The sequence below is a fragment of the Coloeus monedula genome, assembly GCF_965178545.1.
Source record: "Coloeus monedula genome assembly, chromosome: 5".
Lineage (NCBI taxonomy): Eukaryota > Metazoa > Chordata > Aves > Passeriformes > Corvidae > Coloeus > Coloeus monedula.
The window spans coordinates 42,967,245-42,984,300 of NC_138785.1; the positions used below are offsets into that span (position 1 = coordinate 42,967,245).

Below are 17,056 nucleotides of genomic sequence, written 5' to 3' on the forward strand. Positions count from 1 at the left end.
TTGAAGAATTAGGAGGTAGGAACTTTTGGCATGTATAAAGGGTTTACCATTGTGTGTTTTATCTTTGTGCTTCTGTGTGAAGGGTGGTTCTGGCAAGAGAAAAACCATCTCAAATTGGCACACTCTATGCAGGAAGTCCCTAACGTTGCATTCAGGTGTTTCAGGGATGACACAGAAGTGGACCAACTGAGAGCTGTGTGGGCAATGCCAGTTGCCCATATACCTAACTGGTGTATGCTTGATGGGGGTGTGTGTGTGTGTGTGTAAGTACAAGGTGTAACTATTTGCATATAAGCTTGGAGAGTTAAGCACTTTGCAATACTTAAGCGGTAAGTTACATGTATTTGGAAAAATGATGGGGGAAACAGTTTTGTACTCCAAGCAAAATTTATTAGAAGTCTATTCAAGAAAAAAAAATCACAGAGACCTTTTGCTTGTAGGAATTCAAAGTCAGTTACCTGAAAGCCAGGTATGAAAAACCTGCATTTTTCTAAAATCAGATACAGAGTAGAAACAGTACTTTTTAAATATCACAGGCAACAGATATTTAAGTCTTCAATCATAAATGGCATCAAAGATAGTATTAATCTCACAGCAAAGCTGCATGCAGACCTAGTTTAAAATTGAAAGCCTTTGAATATAAAGCTTTTGCCATGAAATCTGCAATAATAAAGGTATGCTGCACAAAGATGTTTCTTTACCTTTGCCTTAATGACCTTTCTCAGTAATAAAGACATATGTACATTTAGATTTGGCTGGTAAACCATATTTTAATTAATAAAATTTTGCATAAAATGCTATCTTACAGAATTGCACTATCCAGATGTGCTTATGGTAAACAGAGCAAGAAAAGAAAAACACATTGAAACGTTCTGTATGTGAAGAGGGCAAATAAGAAACTTAATTTTTTAAAAATCAACAACCAAATGGCTCTGTACAAAAACGCAAACTTATGTACAAAATGCTACAGAGACTACATACATTTTGATAATTTTGATCCTTTACCCATGAAAAATGCAGCAGAAGCTTTTGCCATCTATAAGGTGCCAAAGAAACCAGATCTGAATTTTTGTTTTTATAAAGCCATAGCCATTATCATACTGTGCCTTAATGTCATTTGCTATTTATGCTTACCTTTGCTTATGGAAAATGTATGTTTTCAAACACTTGTTTCATTCAGAAAAAAAACCAACCCAACACCTCTAAAATATATCTGTTTTAATACTTGTGACTTTTTGTTCTGTCTAAATTCCTAAAAAGAATGTGTAACTTGGGTTTCATTAACATACATACACATATATAGTGAAATAAATCAGTACATGATGCTTGTGAATATTTTTCAGGTGGCTATGTTAGGAAAGAAAAAAAACCAAAACCCAACAACCCTTTGCACTAACACTGTTTACTTCCTGCTTCTTTAAATTCCTGATAAGTAAAAACACTAACCTCTTACACTTCATGTTGCTTACTATTACAACATTTTGATTACAACCATTTAATATCAGACGTCAGTAGCACATTATTATTGTCTATGCCTACAGCATTGTCTGTCTCTTCCTTAAGTTCTCTTTCCCAGGTCTTTGTGCCTTTTGCACTTCTTACCTTTTAACAGAAAACACTACAGGTTTACTACAGCTTTTCATTAGGGAAAAAAAGAAAAAAGATTTAGCCAATACCATTGCACTCATTCAGAACACTTGCAGTTCTTCAATTTTTCACTTTGCTTGCTTGAGATTTTACAATCACTGTGCATTTGTTACAGCATACAAGTGCAGGCAAAAAATCTATATTATAGTTTGTCATACATTGTAAACCAGTACAATAGGCAAACCCGTGACACAGCAATGTGGAAGCAACAAATGCTGCCAAGCTAATAAGAATGTGTAAAATCAATTTTTTAAAAAATAGTAAACAGCAACTTTCCCCTGTATTACATGCATGCTGAAAAAAATCCCACCAGACTTCATGGTAGTACCACAAATGTTCAAACCAAGAATACTTTTTCCCCCCTTCCCCCCCTAACCCCCATGGCAACTCATCTGTGTACCTGTCATCAGGCTTTTCCTATTGTGTTTCACATGAAAAGACTTTAAAGCAGGGAGTATTTCAATGCTGAATTGATTCCTCTTGTCTCAGAAAAGATTAGTTATTCACACTGTGGTCGTTGCTGTAATACTGCTGGAACGGTTTGGCGGGTGGGATGGGATGAGGATGAACTAGATGGCCTCTATCTGAGACTGCAAGCAAGAAAACAGAAGGCCAGCGTAGCATGTTTTCTAGCAGCTTTATGCAGATGTGTTGCAGAGATGCAGCATAAATAAGTAGAAAAAAAATTTCACAGCCTCTTGACATAGTTTCCAGGGAAAGTACCAAAGAATTTGGTTCTTCTTGAGGTTCCTGAAATTAGAAGCAATAGATGAAAGATGGGAATAACAACAGAAAATCACTATGTAAGCATGGCCTTAAAATTTTTATGTTTAATATTGCACAAACAGAAAGTTCTACAGTTCCTTGCACTATATAATTTTATTTGTGAGGTTTAGTAAAGTATAACTGCAGGAAGCAAAACGCAAATGAAGAGGCATATTTGATTAAATTGTTAGGTCTGATTAAAAGCTGTGCTAAAATTCTTGGTACATAGAAATAATTTAATTTCAACAACATCAAGTCTATTGAAATAATTTGAATTTTTGAAGTATTAAGGACTAGTCAGATGATTAAGTTAGCTGTTGTGTGCATGAGGGTTTATGAAATGATTAAGCCACCTTATCTAGGCCTGGTTATGAAACTGTTGTTTGTTCAGTAACACTTGGGTTTCACAAGTGGTCAGTGCTGTGCACGTATTTGTGTGAGTAAGTTTTAAGTTACCTGGCCTTTATAAAGAGAGAAGTAATACACAGTCCCTTCTGTGTCACAAATGACAACAATGCTATACAACAATCTGGAGGTATGTGCCAATTTGCATCTATCAATTTTAAAAGACAAAAGTGCGAAATCACCTGCCAATTTCAGTGGATTTTGGTTGGGATTTCTCCTGATAAAGCCAGGTTCAAGTTTATTACACTAAATGCCAAATATCAGGTTGTTTAAAAGACACTACACAAAGAGGACAGCAAAGGTTGGGGCAGGGGGGAAGAAGAAAGCAACCAAATTAAAACATACCCACAAACCATCCATCATCACATTTTTCCATCACATCAATGACATCTCCCTCTCTGAGCTCCAATTCATCTTCGTTCCTAGGAGTATAGTTATATAGAGCCTGAAACCTTAAATAGGACAAATGATGCATTTTAAAAAGAAGTAAGAGTTCCTTGCACTTTTTCTCAAGTAAAGGAGATGGTTTAAACATTAATTAAGAAGAAACACTTCTTGCAAATAGAGTGGAAAAGGACATTTTTTTTGCCTGGTGGACTTGAGGGTTAGGAACTTATAGTAAATAATACCTTCATTAGAAAGGTAACTCAAGGACACTAAAGTCTGGGTTGCAAGGCAAGCCTGATGGCTCCTCAACCAGTTGTTTCAAAAACAGACTTTTTTTTCAGATTTTTTTTTTTTTAATTTTAGTGCTATTTTATAGTTCAGTCACCAAACAGAGCACTGCTAAAGGAGAGTCCAGATGTGCTAGCTCTGTAACCTTCTGTGATCAGCACCTAAAACTGTGGTTCTGCCTTTAAGCTCTATGAAGCCAGTAACTCAGCACAAATGAGGGTACCCAGGACAGCTGCTCACACACACGGTCACTGTGACTGGGGGACCTCCCTGGGCTCGTCAGTGGCTACACAGATAAGCCATCTATCTCTGAGAGTGAGGGAGAGGCTTGAATCAAATCAGAATACATATGGATGGAAACTCAAACAATATTCAAACCCTGAACGTGCCTCTCCACCTGACCAGGACTGCAGATTGCAGGATAAATGGCAAGAGGTGTGCAATTACTAAATGCATTGTCTTTCATTCCTTGCCAGCTGTTAACTGAAATTCTTTGAATTGAAAGAATCCACTCTCACTAGGGGGAACTGAAGGTGCTCTTGGGCTGACAGGAAGATTGCTGCACAAGCCCGTGAGTCCTGCAAAGTTAGAATTGGCCTTTTTTTCCTAAGCAACTGTGCCTCAGATATGACTGACTGTGTATAAAGAAGCAGGGTGAAACTGCAGAAATTGTGAAAAGGAAATATTTTTAATTTCAGAATGCTGAAGCAAAACATAATTGTATCCATTCTTTTCTCTTAAATAGTTCACTGAATTTTAAACCTTAATGCCATTATTACACTTTACCCAGTAAAAACAGGATAGCTTGCCCATTGATATGTTAATCATTCTGGCTAAGTTTCCATGGCTTAAATAAGGTGTTTATTTTAGTAAAAAACTCCTACTCCTGAAAGCCCAATGTGAAAATCCTATATACAGACTGGTGCTAGGTTTAGTTTAATGATGGTCGTCTTGAATAAACTACACTTATTTTTCACATTGCTGGTTTGGAGATTAGAAAAGAAGACAATGTTCCAAGAAAAAAAAAAAATTTCTCGTGACTGGCAGTATCTTCCCAAGCCCCCAAAATCTATTTTAATATTTTAGTTTTACTAACAAAATGGAAAGAAACTGGTTGTTTAAGCGATTACCTTTAGTAATTTGTGTAGCAGGAGTAAGAACAATCTGTGCAAAAAACTAAGTTGCAATAATATTTTCTGTTATGCTTATCATCATTCCAGGAAAGCAGAGCTATGGTGATATTCCAAAAAATAATTAAATGCAGCTTCCAAGGGGACAGGATTTGCAGATGTAATGTGTCATGAATAGGATTCAAGCCAATTACTTAAGTACAGTTAGAAGAACTTCCCAATTAGCTCTCTTTGTACTTTAGAAACTGAATCTTAGTCATTTATAGATAATCCATTTAAAAAATTCCTTTGTAGTAATTTCATTCTCTCTATGCTAATCTAAGACTTTCTTCAGTATGAAAACTCTACTAGCATTTACAATACTGACAGAAAACATATTCAAGAGAAGGAATGGTTAGTTGGCCATTTAAATATATTTCTAATTTTAGGAATAAATTACTTTAGTCATGAAATACTTATACTGTATTGAACAAAATGAATTAGACAATTATTGCTTTCAAAACTGAGTTAGGTGCTCCAGTACACTCAACAATACCAAAAGCAACTTGTGGTTTTAGAGAGACTAAATATCCAAATCTAATTATTTATCTGTGGTATAGGTATTTGGTAACTTTTTGCCCCTCATTTCTATCTTCAAATGACTAAGGAAAACTTAAAAATATTTTTAGGCATTACGCCTTAGCTACATTTTATGAAGAATGATCTAATAGGGCATGTGCTGAAGTGCTCTGATGCTAAAGGAAGAATGGCTACTGGTTTCAGCGATCACTGAAGCAGGACCCAAGTGCAAGACTGGCAGCGGGGCGGAAGTCTTGAAACAATCTTGCACTAAACTTGCATTTTAACAGCCAGCACTGAAATATCCCAAGCACTTACAATGTTTGTCAAAATAAGACTTGAGTTCTAGCTTCTTCTCCGGTTTTCAGAATAGCTTTCTTGTATCTCATATTTGAATTGCACTTGTAAATCACACCAAAATGAGTGAGCCTGTGTTCTTGTGATCAACATTATCAAGTTACTTTTTTTCCCTCTATTCACATCCAGAACTGTTTCTGAATAATTGTATCAAGTCAGTAGAACAGATCAGTTGAATCAATGTTAATTCTGCAATTGTCATTTTGCTGAGATGTAAAACTGGAGAGAGTAAAAAAAGTCAAAATCCCTTCTATAAATATAGACAATGGAGAACTGTTAAGTTGCCATGTCTGCCTGCACTGAATGTAAAATTAAAGAAATAAGGCTTTGCCCTCTGGGACCTTCTTGGACATCTTCCTACATCATGCAGTTATCTATAAATCTGTGAAATCTCTTCATAATTGTACTTGGCAAGTTAAAAAATTATCTGATGATATGCTGGCTGTTGCTCAAATGTTAGGTTTTGGTTTAGTAGACAAGAAGTATACTTACGGTTCCCCCCCACTGTGTATGTTTTCATGAGAAAGCACAGGGCGCTGTGGCTGAAATGAAATGATTTGAAATGTGATAAAGATTTGCAGTTTAAGGTCCAAGTAGCTGGATAGGGGTGCAACACATAGTTGCTCAAGAGTTCATATTCTACCTTGTGTAAAACCATGGCCCATTCTGCCCCCCTTCCAACGCACAATAAATTCTTAAGAGATATGACAAACAACTGAATCTTGGCATGTTTAAAGATCTGATTTTTTGGAGGTGATAATAAAAACTAAACTGTGAACTTCATCAACAGTCCATTCTATTTATAGTAAAGTACAAAATTAGAATAGAACCCTGCTGCCTCTTCACTGTGAAACAGAAATAACATTAGAAAAATCAGATGCAACTGATGAACATCATACATTCTTTGGGTGAAATATATTTTTAGATAAGCAGAAACAAAATCTCCTACACATAATGGCAGAATCTAGAATATTCACAGATGAACAACATACCAATTTACATTACACACACAGAGTACTAACTTGGCAGGCATAACATGCTATGCTTTAACTAATTCTGTTTCATCTCAAGCCATGCAGGCTGTTGGGAGGCAAAGAACAGAAAAAATTTTTGAAAGAATACATTTAATTGTGTGAATGTAACAATTAACAATTTTACTTCAACAGAAAAAAGTAGTTTGTATTTCCAGTGCAAAGCTTTTTGAAAGGAACTATGTTCCTTCTTAATGGAGCATTACTGGCCACTGATATTCAATAAATTTGGATGCAATGGAAATGAAAAATACTAACCTTCTACAGAAACCATATCCTGCTTAGAAAGTCATTGACTTATATTGATTAGAATCTGGCTGGGGCCAGAAAGTGCAGGAGCAGCTGCTTGGGAAAGCTCTTGATATGAGCAGGGATCATATTCTCTGTTGACTGAGGATGCCCTCTGGTCATGCTGTAGAGACAAGTCTGGGAACCATATCTGTTTTGGGAGTGTGGATATCAAACACTGCTCATAGCACTTTCTTTCGTGAATTGAGTAAACTGCAATCTGATCTTTAAGCCATGGAATTTGTCTTATTGCCCCATGGCTCTCTCTTGGTTTGACTATTTCAGTCACTCTTTTATCACTCTTGAAGATGATACAGTCTTCCAAGAGAGGAGGCAGCAGTAAACAATCCACAGGCTGATGGCAAAAATTGAATGGAAAAACACAGGATGCAGTTTGTTAGGTTTTTTCCCCCCCTTTTCCCTCTCAACATCTCCAGATGAAATTAGTTAAATTTCTTTTCAGCAGTTTCTATGAATATGTGCAGAAAATATTGTGAACAGTCTGTACTTTAGATTCTATAGAGTATAACTTTTAAAAGGTGCCTAAATATGCAGGCAGGTAGATCAGAGATTTGGGGTTTTTTTAAATTCATATTATGGAATGCTAGGTGGAAAGAGTTTTTCAAAGAAAAAAAAATTTGTTTATACTCTTTACTGTCTTCTCTCCCTCACTTAACTCTCCTCTTCCAGTGTACAAGAAAGATGGATAATTTTTACCAAAGAATAAACAATAAAGATTGCAAATTAAACAGTTCTCAGTAAACCTCCTTCAATGGCTGGCTTGTCAAGCAAGAGGAGAGTAGTCAGAATGCTTTGTATTTAGACTGGAATGTGACCTTATTTGCTGCTAATCTTTCATCAGGTCTGTAACCGAGCTGAATGCCAAAGATAGTCAGAGATGCAAAAGAACTCAACTGAGGTTAAGGACTTTTCCTATAAACAATGGAAGTAAAAGTCCTAAACAATGCTACAAATGATTTAATGTGTTAACATAGTACCAAGCCAGGAAGAAACTGGGTAGGCTAGTATTATCTTCTTTTTCTGCATGTGCTTCATAAAATGCTCTATTGCTAATCAATTAAGTAGAAATAGATTATAAGAATCAAGGCAACTCATGATTTTCAACTCTGTTATTGCCTCAGAGAAAAGAATCTTTTGACAAAATTACAGTCTTGGAGAAATAGGGTGAAGTAATTGGTGGTATGTCTGAACAGGGCAACCTTGGAGCTTGCTACCTATTTTCCACAATAACGCATTCCACAATAATGCCCCCAGCTGACATCCAGAAGCTTTCTCCCTGTTTTCTTTCCCTAAGCTCTCATTCCCACATACAGTGGCACTGGCTAGACAGGGGACTATTGCAAAGATTTCTAGTTTTCAACTGCACCTCAGTTTACTAGACCATCCTACTTCCTGGGAAATATTGCAGGACCTAATCCCAAAAACATTAAAAACTGTTCCAGTTGTATGCCTGATTTTCATGCATGACTGATACTGCACTTGCATGTAAAAGTTCTGTAGAGTCCAGAGCATACAAATTAGGTGCATGGTATGTGCTCTTTGTACTTTTGGAATTAAAGTCATAAATACACTACACATCGACCAATACACTCCTCTTAATACATTCCTCTGGAGTAATGTGCAAAATTAAAATAGGGCTTAATCCTTTTTTTACAGCTCTCATTCCTAGTTGGACTTTCTGCGAGATGGTGTTTGTCTGCTACTACAAGAATCCTGGCCTTCCTAGCATTGAGCTGTCTTTCTTCACTGATGAAGAAAGCACAGTCCCCTCATACCTGGAAGCAAACAGAGGCCTGCCAAAAAGCTGAGACTTTGAAAGTTACACAAACCTGCATATCTTAAGCTAAAATTCAAATTTTAAAATTGGAGGCACCAGAAAGATGATCACCTATAATCAGCAGCAACAGCATGGAAAACAATTCAGCTCTTTACCAGTTTTAAGAGCTAAATGTTAAGAAACCAATGCAAAGGACAATTAAATCCTAAACTGAAAGTAAAACATAAGCCATAAATTCTCATTCTTATATGGTTTAGGTTGAGGGTGGGGTTTTTTTGTTTGACTTTTTTCCCCTCCTTTTTCATAATGTAGATCACCTTTTTGAGCAAAGTCCATGCAAATTCTAAACAACCTGACTTTCTGGCTATGTAAAAATATTAGAGCTGTGTTACAGCTATGTTACAGATAAGAAGGGAAAGATTGAAGAGTATTAAAATCTGTAATGACACTGCTTGGGTAAAGAGGACAGTATTGAGTGAAAAAAATATAGCAGGAGCAAAACATTTTGAAAAGAAGGACATGGATTCAAACCCAAAAATTCAATCTGTATACATGCAAAAGCCTGTATACACGCAATGAAGAATAAATTTTTGACTCTTAGAGGCTGCAATTTTAATAAACTAAAAATGCTTTGAAAGAGAGGAGTAATTTTAATAAAACCAGACTAAATATAAAGAACCAGACTAAATACAAACATCTTGTCACACTGGAAATACCATGCAGTACTGCAGAGATAGAGAACACTAATAGATTTATATAATAAGTTCAGACACACACAGACCTGTTGCCTTTACTCAGTCACAGCACAGAAGCACAACAGGAAGAAAACAGCATATGGATAGTATTGAGACACTTGGGTAAAAGCAAAATACTGAAAGACTAGACACTGAGCTCCTTGTCCATGGAAAAGCTGTTGCTGCACACTGGGCATCCAGTACCATACCCTGTGTGAATAGCTGTGACCTCTGACAGGTGAGCTGCAGGATCTCTTAGTCATCACTGGGCTACGAGGAGGTTTACCCATAACAAATATCTCCCTCTTTAAATTAGCCTAGAAGAACCACAAAAACTTTATCAAGTGAGAGTTTAAGAATGAAGCATCATAGGATTTTTGTTGCTTCATTCAAACATGCAAACCAGACATGCTTTTCCTGATGATAAAGAGCAACTGTTACAGGTAGAAGGAAGGGTACTATTAGTATACAATATTTTCATTGCTATCACTGTATCTTTTTTCCCCAAGGGTTTGCTGCTCTGGCACATGCCCTTACATGTTACAATTAAAAGATTAATCACATATAGCATATGCAGTTGGAACAGTTACTGCATGTGTACCCACGAAGTAGCTCAGATAGCAACACAGAAAAGCTCAACAGCACAGAGCAGAAATGCTACCTTAGAAATACCAATGGCAAATGTAATTCCTTGCTGATAAACAAAACACATCCCTTGGATTTGCATTTAGAAAGCAAGTAAATACTTGGTGGAAAGTACTTCCTAAAAATATCCTCATTTTGTTAGCATCACTACAAATCAGCTTCATGTTTGTCAGAATTCAATTCTTAATGGGTGTGTGTACAGAAAATGTAAATTCTCATGGTCAGGGGTGAGTTGGGGGGAATGTGAGGAGAGTGGAGTGCTATATCACAAACCTTTTCTTAGGTATTTGTGTCTGTCAGTAGAATGTAACTAAACAAAAAACCAGCCCCCTCTTAGGAGAGAGGTGAATAAGAACAACAAAAAAAGATACCAAGAGAGGCCAAGGAGGCAGAAAAACGTCAGCATTTCTCCTTAGGATGTGTCTTCAGACTTCTTTTTTTGGAGGCCACATCCCTCCCACCAACATGGTGCAAAGTGACACTTCCCACCTACAGCTCCTTGTATTCCATTTCCCACATCCCTCGTCATGCTTTAGTTTTGAGCCACATACCAAAAATATATACATGTCTACATATGTGTATATATACATATCTATGTGTTTTTAAATTAACAAAAATTCCTGAAGTAGAAGAACTCTCTGAAGAACCTCCCTGCACCTGTGATATTTGATTCTTCAAAATGTTTTGTTCTTTCTACTGTGGCAGTTGAGAGCAGAATTTAATCACAGGCAACATGCATAAAGAGAAGAGGATAGGAATTGTCCCATCTTCTCAAACCCAGCCTGTGGGCTAAATAGCAAGAAATGATGACAGCCAAAACCTGTATAAAATATAGTATAAAGTTATACTTTATACTATATTTTAATCCAACTCTCTATTCTGGCAATGTAATCAGTGTTGACTGATTAAAACATCTGTCATTGGTAGGAGTGTATCTAATTATTTTGGCAATTCTTAAATAGGTAAGTCTATACTGATTTAAGTTTATAAAGGAGCCTGTTCCTTAGATTTAAAAAATAATCTAAAAAAATTTAAAAAATAATTGAAAACAATAATTAAGAGTTAGAAGTCTGTAACAAGACCCCAGACCTGTAGTTCTTCTTGGTTCTCAGGCTCTTGTGTGTGCAAGATGGAGTCATCCCTGTGGTTCTTGGTGTCTTGCCTCCTGCCTTGCCCAATTAAGAGCAACTGCCTTGGAGGTTCCCTGGGGCAGATCTTTTAACTCTCAAAACATATATTCCTTCTATTTATTTTCAGCTGGGATTAACACACCTTCCTCAAATAAGGGCAAAGAATATAAAAATCACCTAAAAATAATTTCAGTGTAGATGAGGAATGTTCTTAATTTGTCTGGTTAGGCTAAGCAAAAGCATCAAAAACACTATACCAACTGCTAAACTATTAAAAGTTGCAGAAACAAGTGCAGTTCTCTGTTTTACCCCTTTCTGGAGGTGAAATAAACCTAAGGTCATGACAGATTTATGCCCTGGAAAGAAGCCTTATGTCTCTTCCCTACTTCAGAAAAAAACCCCAACAGATCTGCTTATCTTAAGACTTCTTTAACTCCTTTGTGTCTGTGTTTTCTGTGAATGCACATTGTAAGATGGGGTAGATGTTAAAAAAAAGAAAAAAAAAAAGGGTATTTATGACATAGATGTAATGATGCAATGATCACTTTTCTAGGATAGTTTCTCTTTACATGACTTTTTCTCCTTTTCATGAACAGATGAATCTTCTGGAAGTCAGCACTGCAAACTAACTTTGTCTTTCTAGAGCAAGTTTTCATTTTTCTACCACAGAGCTTCAATGCTGACACGAACTGTAGTCCTGAAGAGGGAATAATCCTTGTCCAGTCCTTGACTAACAGAATTGGTATTTAAAACATGACTCTGCAGTGGTGCTTTACTGTGAAATTTACAACTGTTCTCCTAAGCTTTGGATTAAAATTGAAAACAGAAACACAAGTGTTATCTAGTTTCTTCATACTTGAAGACAGTTCTGTTTCATTCAATTAAGTAAGTTACACTGTTATCCTGATATGGACCTGAAATTGAGTCGAAGGCTTTCTGCTTTCCTATCATTGGTATCTCCTTAAGCTATTTAATTGTATCATAATGGTTATAGTTTTACCTTGTGTTTCATTTGAAAAAGGCCTATCTTAATACTCCATTCATTATGTTATTTAATATTAGTAAAGAAAACAGTACATCTGAGAAGATCAAACTCAGTGTTAGCCTTGCAGTTATTTAATAGACACGAAGATTTGCAACAATCCATATTCAAGAGGTGCAGTTACCTTTAGCTGTAGTGAATCTTTCTCCTGCTGATGTAAGGGTTTAGAGAGGAGAGGAGGTGAGAGGGAAGCAGTAGGCAGGGATGCTGTAGGAACGGAGTGGGAAGTAGGTGCCTTGGCAGAGGGAAATGGAAGATTAGAAGAAAGGTGGAAAAGAGGATCAGTCTCCTGATGTTCCAGCAGAAAGAGGAGCCGGCTTAAATGTTTAAGAAATATGAGAAATAACTGTGCTATAAAACTGTTATAAAATCAGCTGAATGATGTCAAATGCTCAGTAAGGAGACATGTAACTAACCTGAACAATCACAAACGTCATGCTAATCTTATTATTAGTCATCTACTTTTCTGGAGAAATTTCTTGCCTCAGTATAAAAAAAGTTGCCATTTGTGGCCATGGACTTCACCTGTATTCTTCAGTTTTTCTCCTGTGTTTTTCAGGTCATTTAAGGGTAGAGGTAGCTTGCAAAATTTAATAATATTTAATAATTAGATAGTTTGACATTTGGCCTAAAATATTGTCCTACGCACCTGACTTGCATGTTGACAGTCAAAGCAACTGTCTGAAATGTCTGCTGAAGTAAGTGCTGGACAGAAAAAAAATCTATTCTGAAACTTTGCCTGGAAACAAACTGTGTAGTTATATTGTGGCATTTAATGGCCAGCACACATTTGGGATAGTTCAGTGATGTACTTCAGGAGGAAGCATTTGTCTAACTGCCAAACACAATCTGATCTGTTACTGTTAGTCAGATTCTCGTAAGAGAGGCTGCTATAAATACATCAGCTGGTGAAGTGACACCTGTGAAGCACAAACCGCAGAGTCTCTGCAGGAGGTACATGTCCCTCCCTCTGGAGGCTGTTGACAGCATTTGCTTGCTGGGGCCTGTCTCTCAAAAGGGGCAGCACGTAATGGCCCAGTGAGGGAAATGGTTCACTGGCTTTTCACATCAGAAGCTCCTCGGCAACCAAGGACAGGAGGGAAAGGACCAACACAATTGATACATCATGGAATTTACAATTATGCATATGCCTGCTTCTGAGAAGGGACTGTCCCCTAATGCTGACAATTTTTCATCATGGAATCATAGAACATAGTTTGAGTTTGAAGGGGTCTTAAAGATCATGTAGTTCCAACCTCCCTGCCATGGGCAGGGACACCTTTCACTAAACCAGCTTGCTCAGAGCTCAGTTTTATCGAATGCAATTGTGTAAAATTGTGCCTGTGCACAATACAAACATGTAAATACAAGGAAATGCAGAGAATAGTTATACTGAATTATCTGAACACAGAAGTCAGGGTTGTCAGAAATTAAAATACCTTCTCAATATTTGGTGAAGTGTATCCTTCATAGCAATCCATAGAATCTTCTCCACTTGCTATTGGGAATTCTAAATTGTCATGTACCAGATCCTCCTCTATATACAGTCTTGTCAGTTCTTCTGTTGTGTCTTGTGCTCCGCCGTAGAAATCTATTTCTTGAGGTTCTGACTGATCCCCTATATTAAGTGGCAGATCTGCAGTACAGATTTCCTCTTCATTTTCAGCACTTGCAGCTAGCACTCTGGACATGGAACCTCCTTCATATGGCGAAGGGATGTTACAGATAGCGCCATGTTCACCTTCTCTTGTAGTATCTGACAAATCTCTAGGTACTTCGATAACTAAAGGTTCTTCAATAACTAAAGGTACTTCAAAAACTAAAGGGTCAATTATACCTTCTAAGTCTTTATCTTTTCCTGACTTGGTATTGTTGCTGACATGCTTATATGCTATGTCATGAGATGAGCTGGCTGAAGATGAGACAGAGGGAGATACAAGAAAGGACAGAGGAAGAGCTGTAGGAGAGCTGAGAGACACCTCTGTGTTTGGCATAAAGTGACCATCCTTAACACGGCGAATGCTATTACCTGGGGCTACCATTTGGGAGGTAGCTAATGCTAAAGAATTGAGTTCTTCTAAGTCACAAAGAAAACTGTCTGGAAGTGATGGAGAAGTTAAGTTGCACATGTTTGAAGGTGAAAAACCAACAGTCCTTGAAAACAAGTCACTAGAGTCAGCCTGAAGAATCTTTTGATCAGTGTGTGACCAAGAGGAGGAAAGTTGTCTGGAAAGTGGGGTCAGTGCTTGGGAAGGCAACTTCAAAAAAGAAAAACACGGGAATTGAAATAGGTAAGTATGATGGAGAATTAGGATATGAGTAAACTGGAAAAGAAAAATGTTTGTGCCATCATCTGGATTACAGGGTAGAATTTCAGTGACCATAGGTGTCTGAAATCACTACTACATGAATCAGAACAGCAGGAAAGACATTTGAAACATGATACTGTATCAGGTTCTGGCTTAGGGCATAAATGTCAAACATTAAGACAGATCTGAATCATTACATTAATGAAGGCAACTGCATTTGATCTGCTAAAGTTATGTTACTTATGGTGCTCTGTTAGTGAGCCTGTCACAGGTTATTAAATCATACAATTAATAATAATGAAATTTTCTCAAACCATTACTATTATTTTGAGAATAGCATTTCCAGAAGTACACTTCAGGTGTCATTAAATACTTCTTTCCAAGTATAACAACAGAGGTAATTTCTAATTATTCAAATGTTAATACTTCTACTTTTTCTTAGTACTTCTGAGTAAATGTTTAAGAAACATCTTTAATACATTGCATACTTTTATTAAGGCATGAGCAGCTACAGAATGCATTTGTTTTTCAGAAGTAACCCTATTAGTTCAAATGATGTCTACATTTGTGAAAGGTACACACATTCAATTCAAATTGGATGTAGGCAGTCAACAATGCTTTTAAAATAGTGACAGCACAGTACACAACAGTATGCTTTGAGTACCGTTACACAATATTGATTGAAGTATCCTTCTGGGAAAAGAAAGGTCCTTGTCTAAGAATGAGAGACTGGTGAGTCATACGTACACAGCATCGGTAGATATCCATTGCTTCAGTAAATACTGAAAATGCATTTTTGTTACTATTAATCCTCAAAATTAAAATTGAGTAAAAAATATTATGATCTCATCGTTAGAACTATCCAAAATAATTAGATGTACACCTCTAAGTTATCTGGACTACTACAGACTTTAAGTATTAATGTAGTAGAGAAAAATAATTTCAGAAGTCTATATTAATGTTGCAGAATAGAGAGGTTAGTTTACTTACCTTCTGCTTGAGTTTTCTTGAAGCAAATAGCTTTATATTATAGTTAGACAAACCTTTGTTACAGTCTTCTGTACTAAAGTGAACAGTATAGACTGATAGAAGGCAGTCTGCTAAAACAGAGCTAGGCTGTTACAGCAATATTCAGTCTCTTTCCCTCATCTTTCCTCTTAAACAAGGGTCCCTAACCTGTGGTTTTAAGGTCAGTAATACTGCTGAGGAGACTTCACCATTTTTACTTTCCCATGGCTATAAGCTGCGCTAGATCTAAAGATATAGATGGATTAGGCCAAGTTACGGAGAGCAAAACTTGCTTATTTATTTTATTGCCATTAGGCCAGACAAGTTTAGTGCAATTGCTCTAGCAACAAGGAGAGATATGTGGTAAAAAACTCCAAAGGAATAGGGAAAGTGGTATCAGAAAGTGTGGTAAACCCTAGAACACCTTCAGAACTGCTGAAATTCTTCTAGGTAGTCAGGAACAACATGTCTTCTTCATGATATTGCCATTTCTGAATACAGCTGAATTCAGGAAAAAGATGTCTGTTTAAGAGTCTCAGTAGAAGTTGGTGGTTTTGGGGTTTTCTTCACCTATCATTGCAGAAGTATCCTATGTTAAAAAGAAGGTTTCTACCAATTTCCTTCCCTCATGAACTAATTTAGTAATAACTAACTTAGTAATAATGGCAGGATAATTTTGTAATATGGATGTAAATGCTCTGAAGCACCACCTGTGCTCAACAAGGATTATGGAACTTTAGCAGGATACCTTAGAGACAAGCCTGCTCCATAGAAAATAGGGAGAGGTATCTCTAGAATATGGAGCACTTACGCTCCCTCATACTCTTGACTTGCCTTCAGGACCCTCTGGATTCCTGTAACAGTAAGGGGCCCTAGCTTATGAATACCTCAGTTGGCAGCTACAGAATTTGATGCTACTTGAACAGTTTTGTGGTAATAGAAGAGAGAGGATCTAGTTCTCTGCTGTGACACATTCTGGAAAACCAGACAAGACCTGTTCTAGCAACTGTCCCAAACTAATATTTAGTCCTAAGTAATATTTTCAGAGGCTACCGTTGCATATAAATGACATCTTTTGGTAGCTTTTTACAACCCCAAAGCGATAAGCAAATGTGGAACTTATTTCAAAGTTGAAGCATGTGAATGACCACCAAGTATACAAGTAGAAGTAGAAAAGGGGACAAAACCAAATGAAACATGGATTAAAATCAGGGTAAGTTTATAATTACACACAAAACCTACTGCCCATGCTGAAGAGATAAGCAACAAAGGTGAAGAGGAAGATCTAGAAAAGTTCCCATCTTGAGTGTTCAAAACAATTGATAACATGTTAATTCTAAGCACAGTTTGTATGCAGAAGCTTCCTTAGTTTCTTTCACTGCCAAAAATGTTATGTTCCCCGCACAGGTGACTGTGAAGCCTCACAAGTGAATGATAAACCAGAACACAGGAATCTTTCTGCAGCATTGTCCCGGTTTGAGACAAGTCACCCCAAGACAATCATCCTGTAGGATGATATGTGATGGTTATCTAG

The 17,056-nt window shown here is 36.9% G+C and overlaps 1 protein-coding gene across 6 annotated transcripts in view; it reads right to left on the bottom strand.

The window, feature by feature from the left end:
- Positions 1-376: 376 nt before the first annotated feature.
- The window catches only part of SORBS2 (sorbin and SH3 domain containing 2), a gene marked incomplete at its 5' end in the record, with an annotated part of 72,473 nt that continues 55,793 nt past the window's right edge, over positions 377-17,056 (bottom strand). For all 6 annotated transcript variants that reach the window (XM_082282099.1, XM_082282097.1, XM_082282098.1 and 3 more), the window contains 3 exons: positions 377-2,397; positions 3,163-3,269; positions 6,030-6,079. In XM_082282099.1, coding sequence (XP_082138225.1) covers positions 2,336-2,397; positions 3,163-3,269; positions 6,030-6,079 — 219 coding nt within the window. In that variant the 3' untranslated portion in view covers positions 377-2,335. The remainder of the gene's footprint in view (positions 2,398-3,162; positions 3,270-6,029; positions 6,080-17,056) is intronic.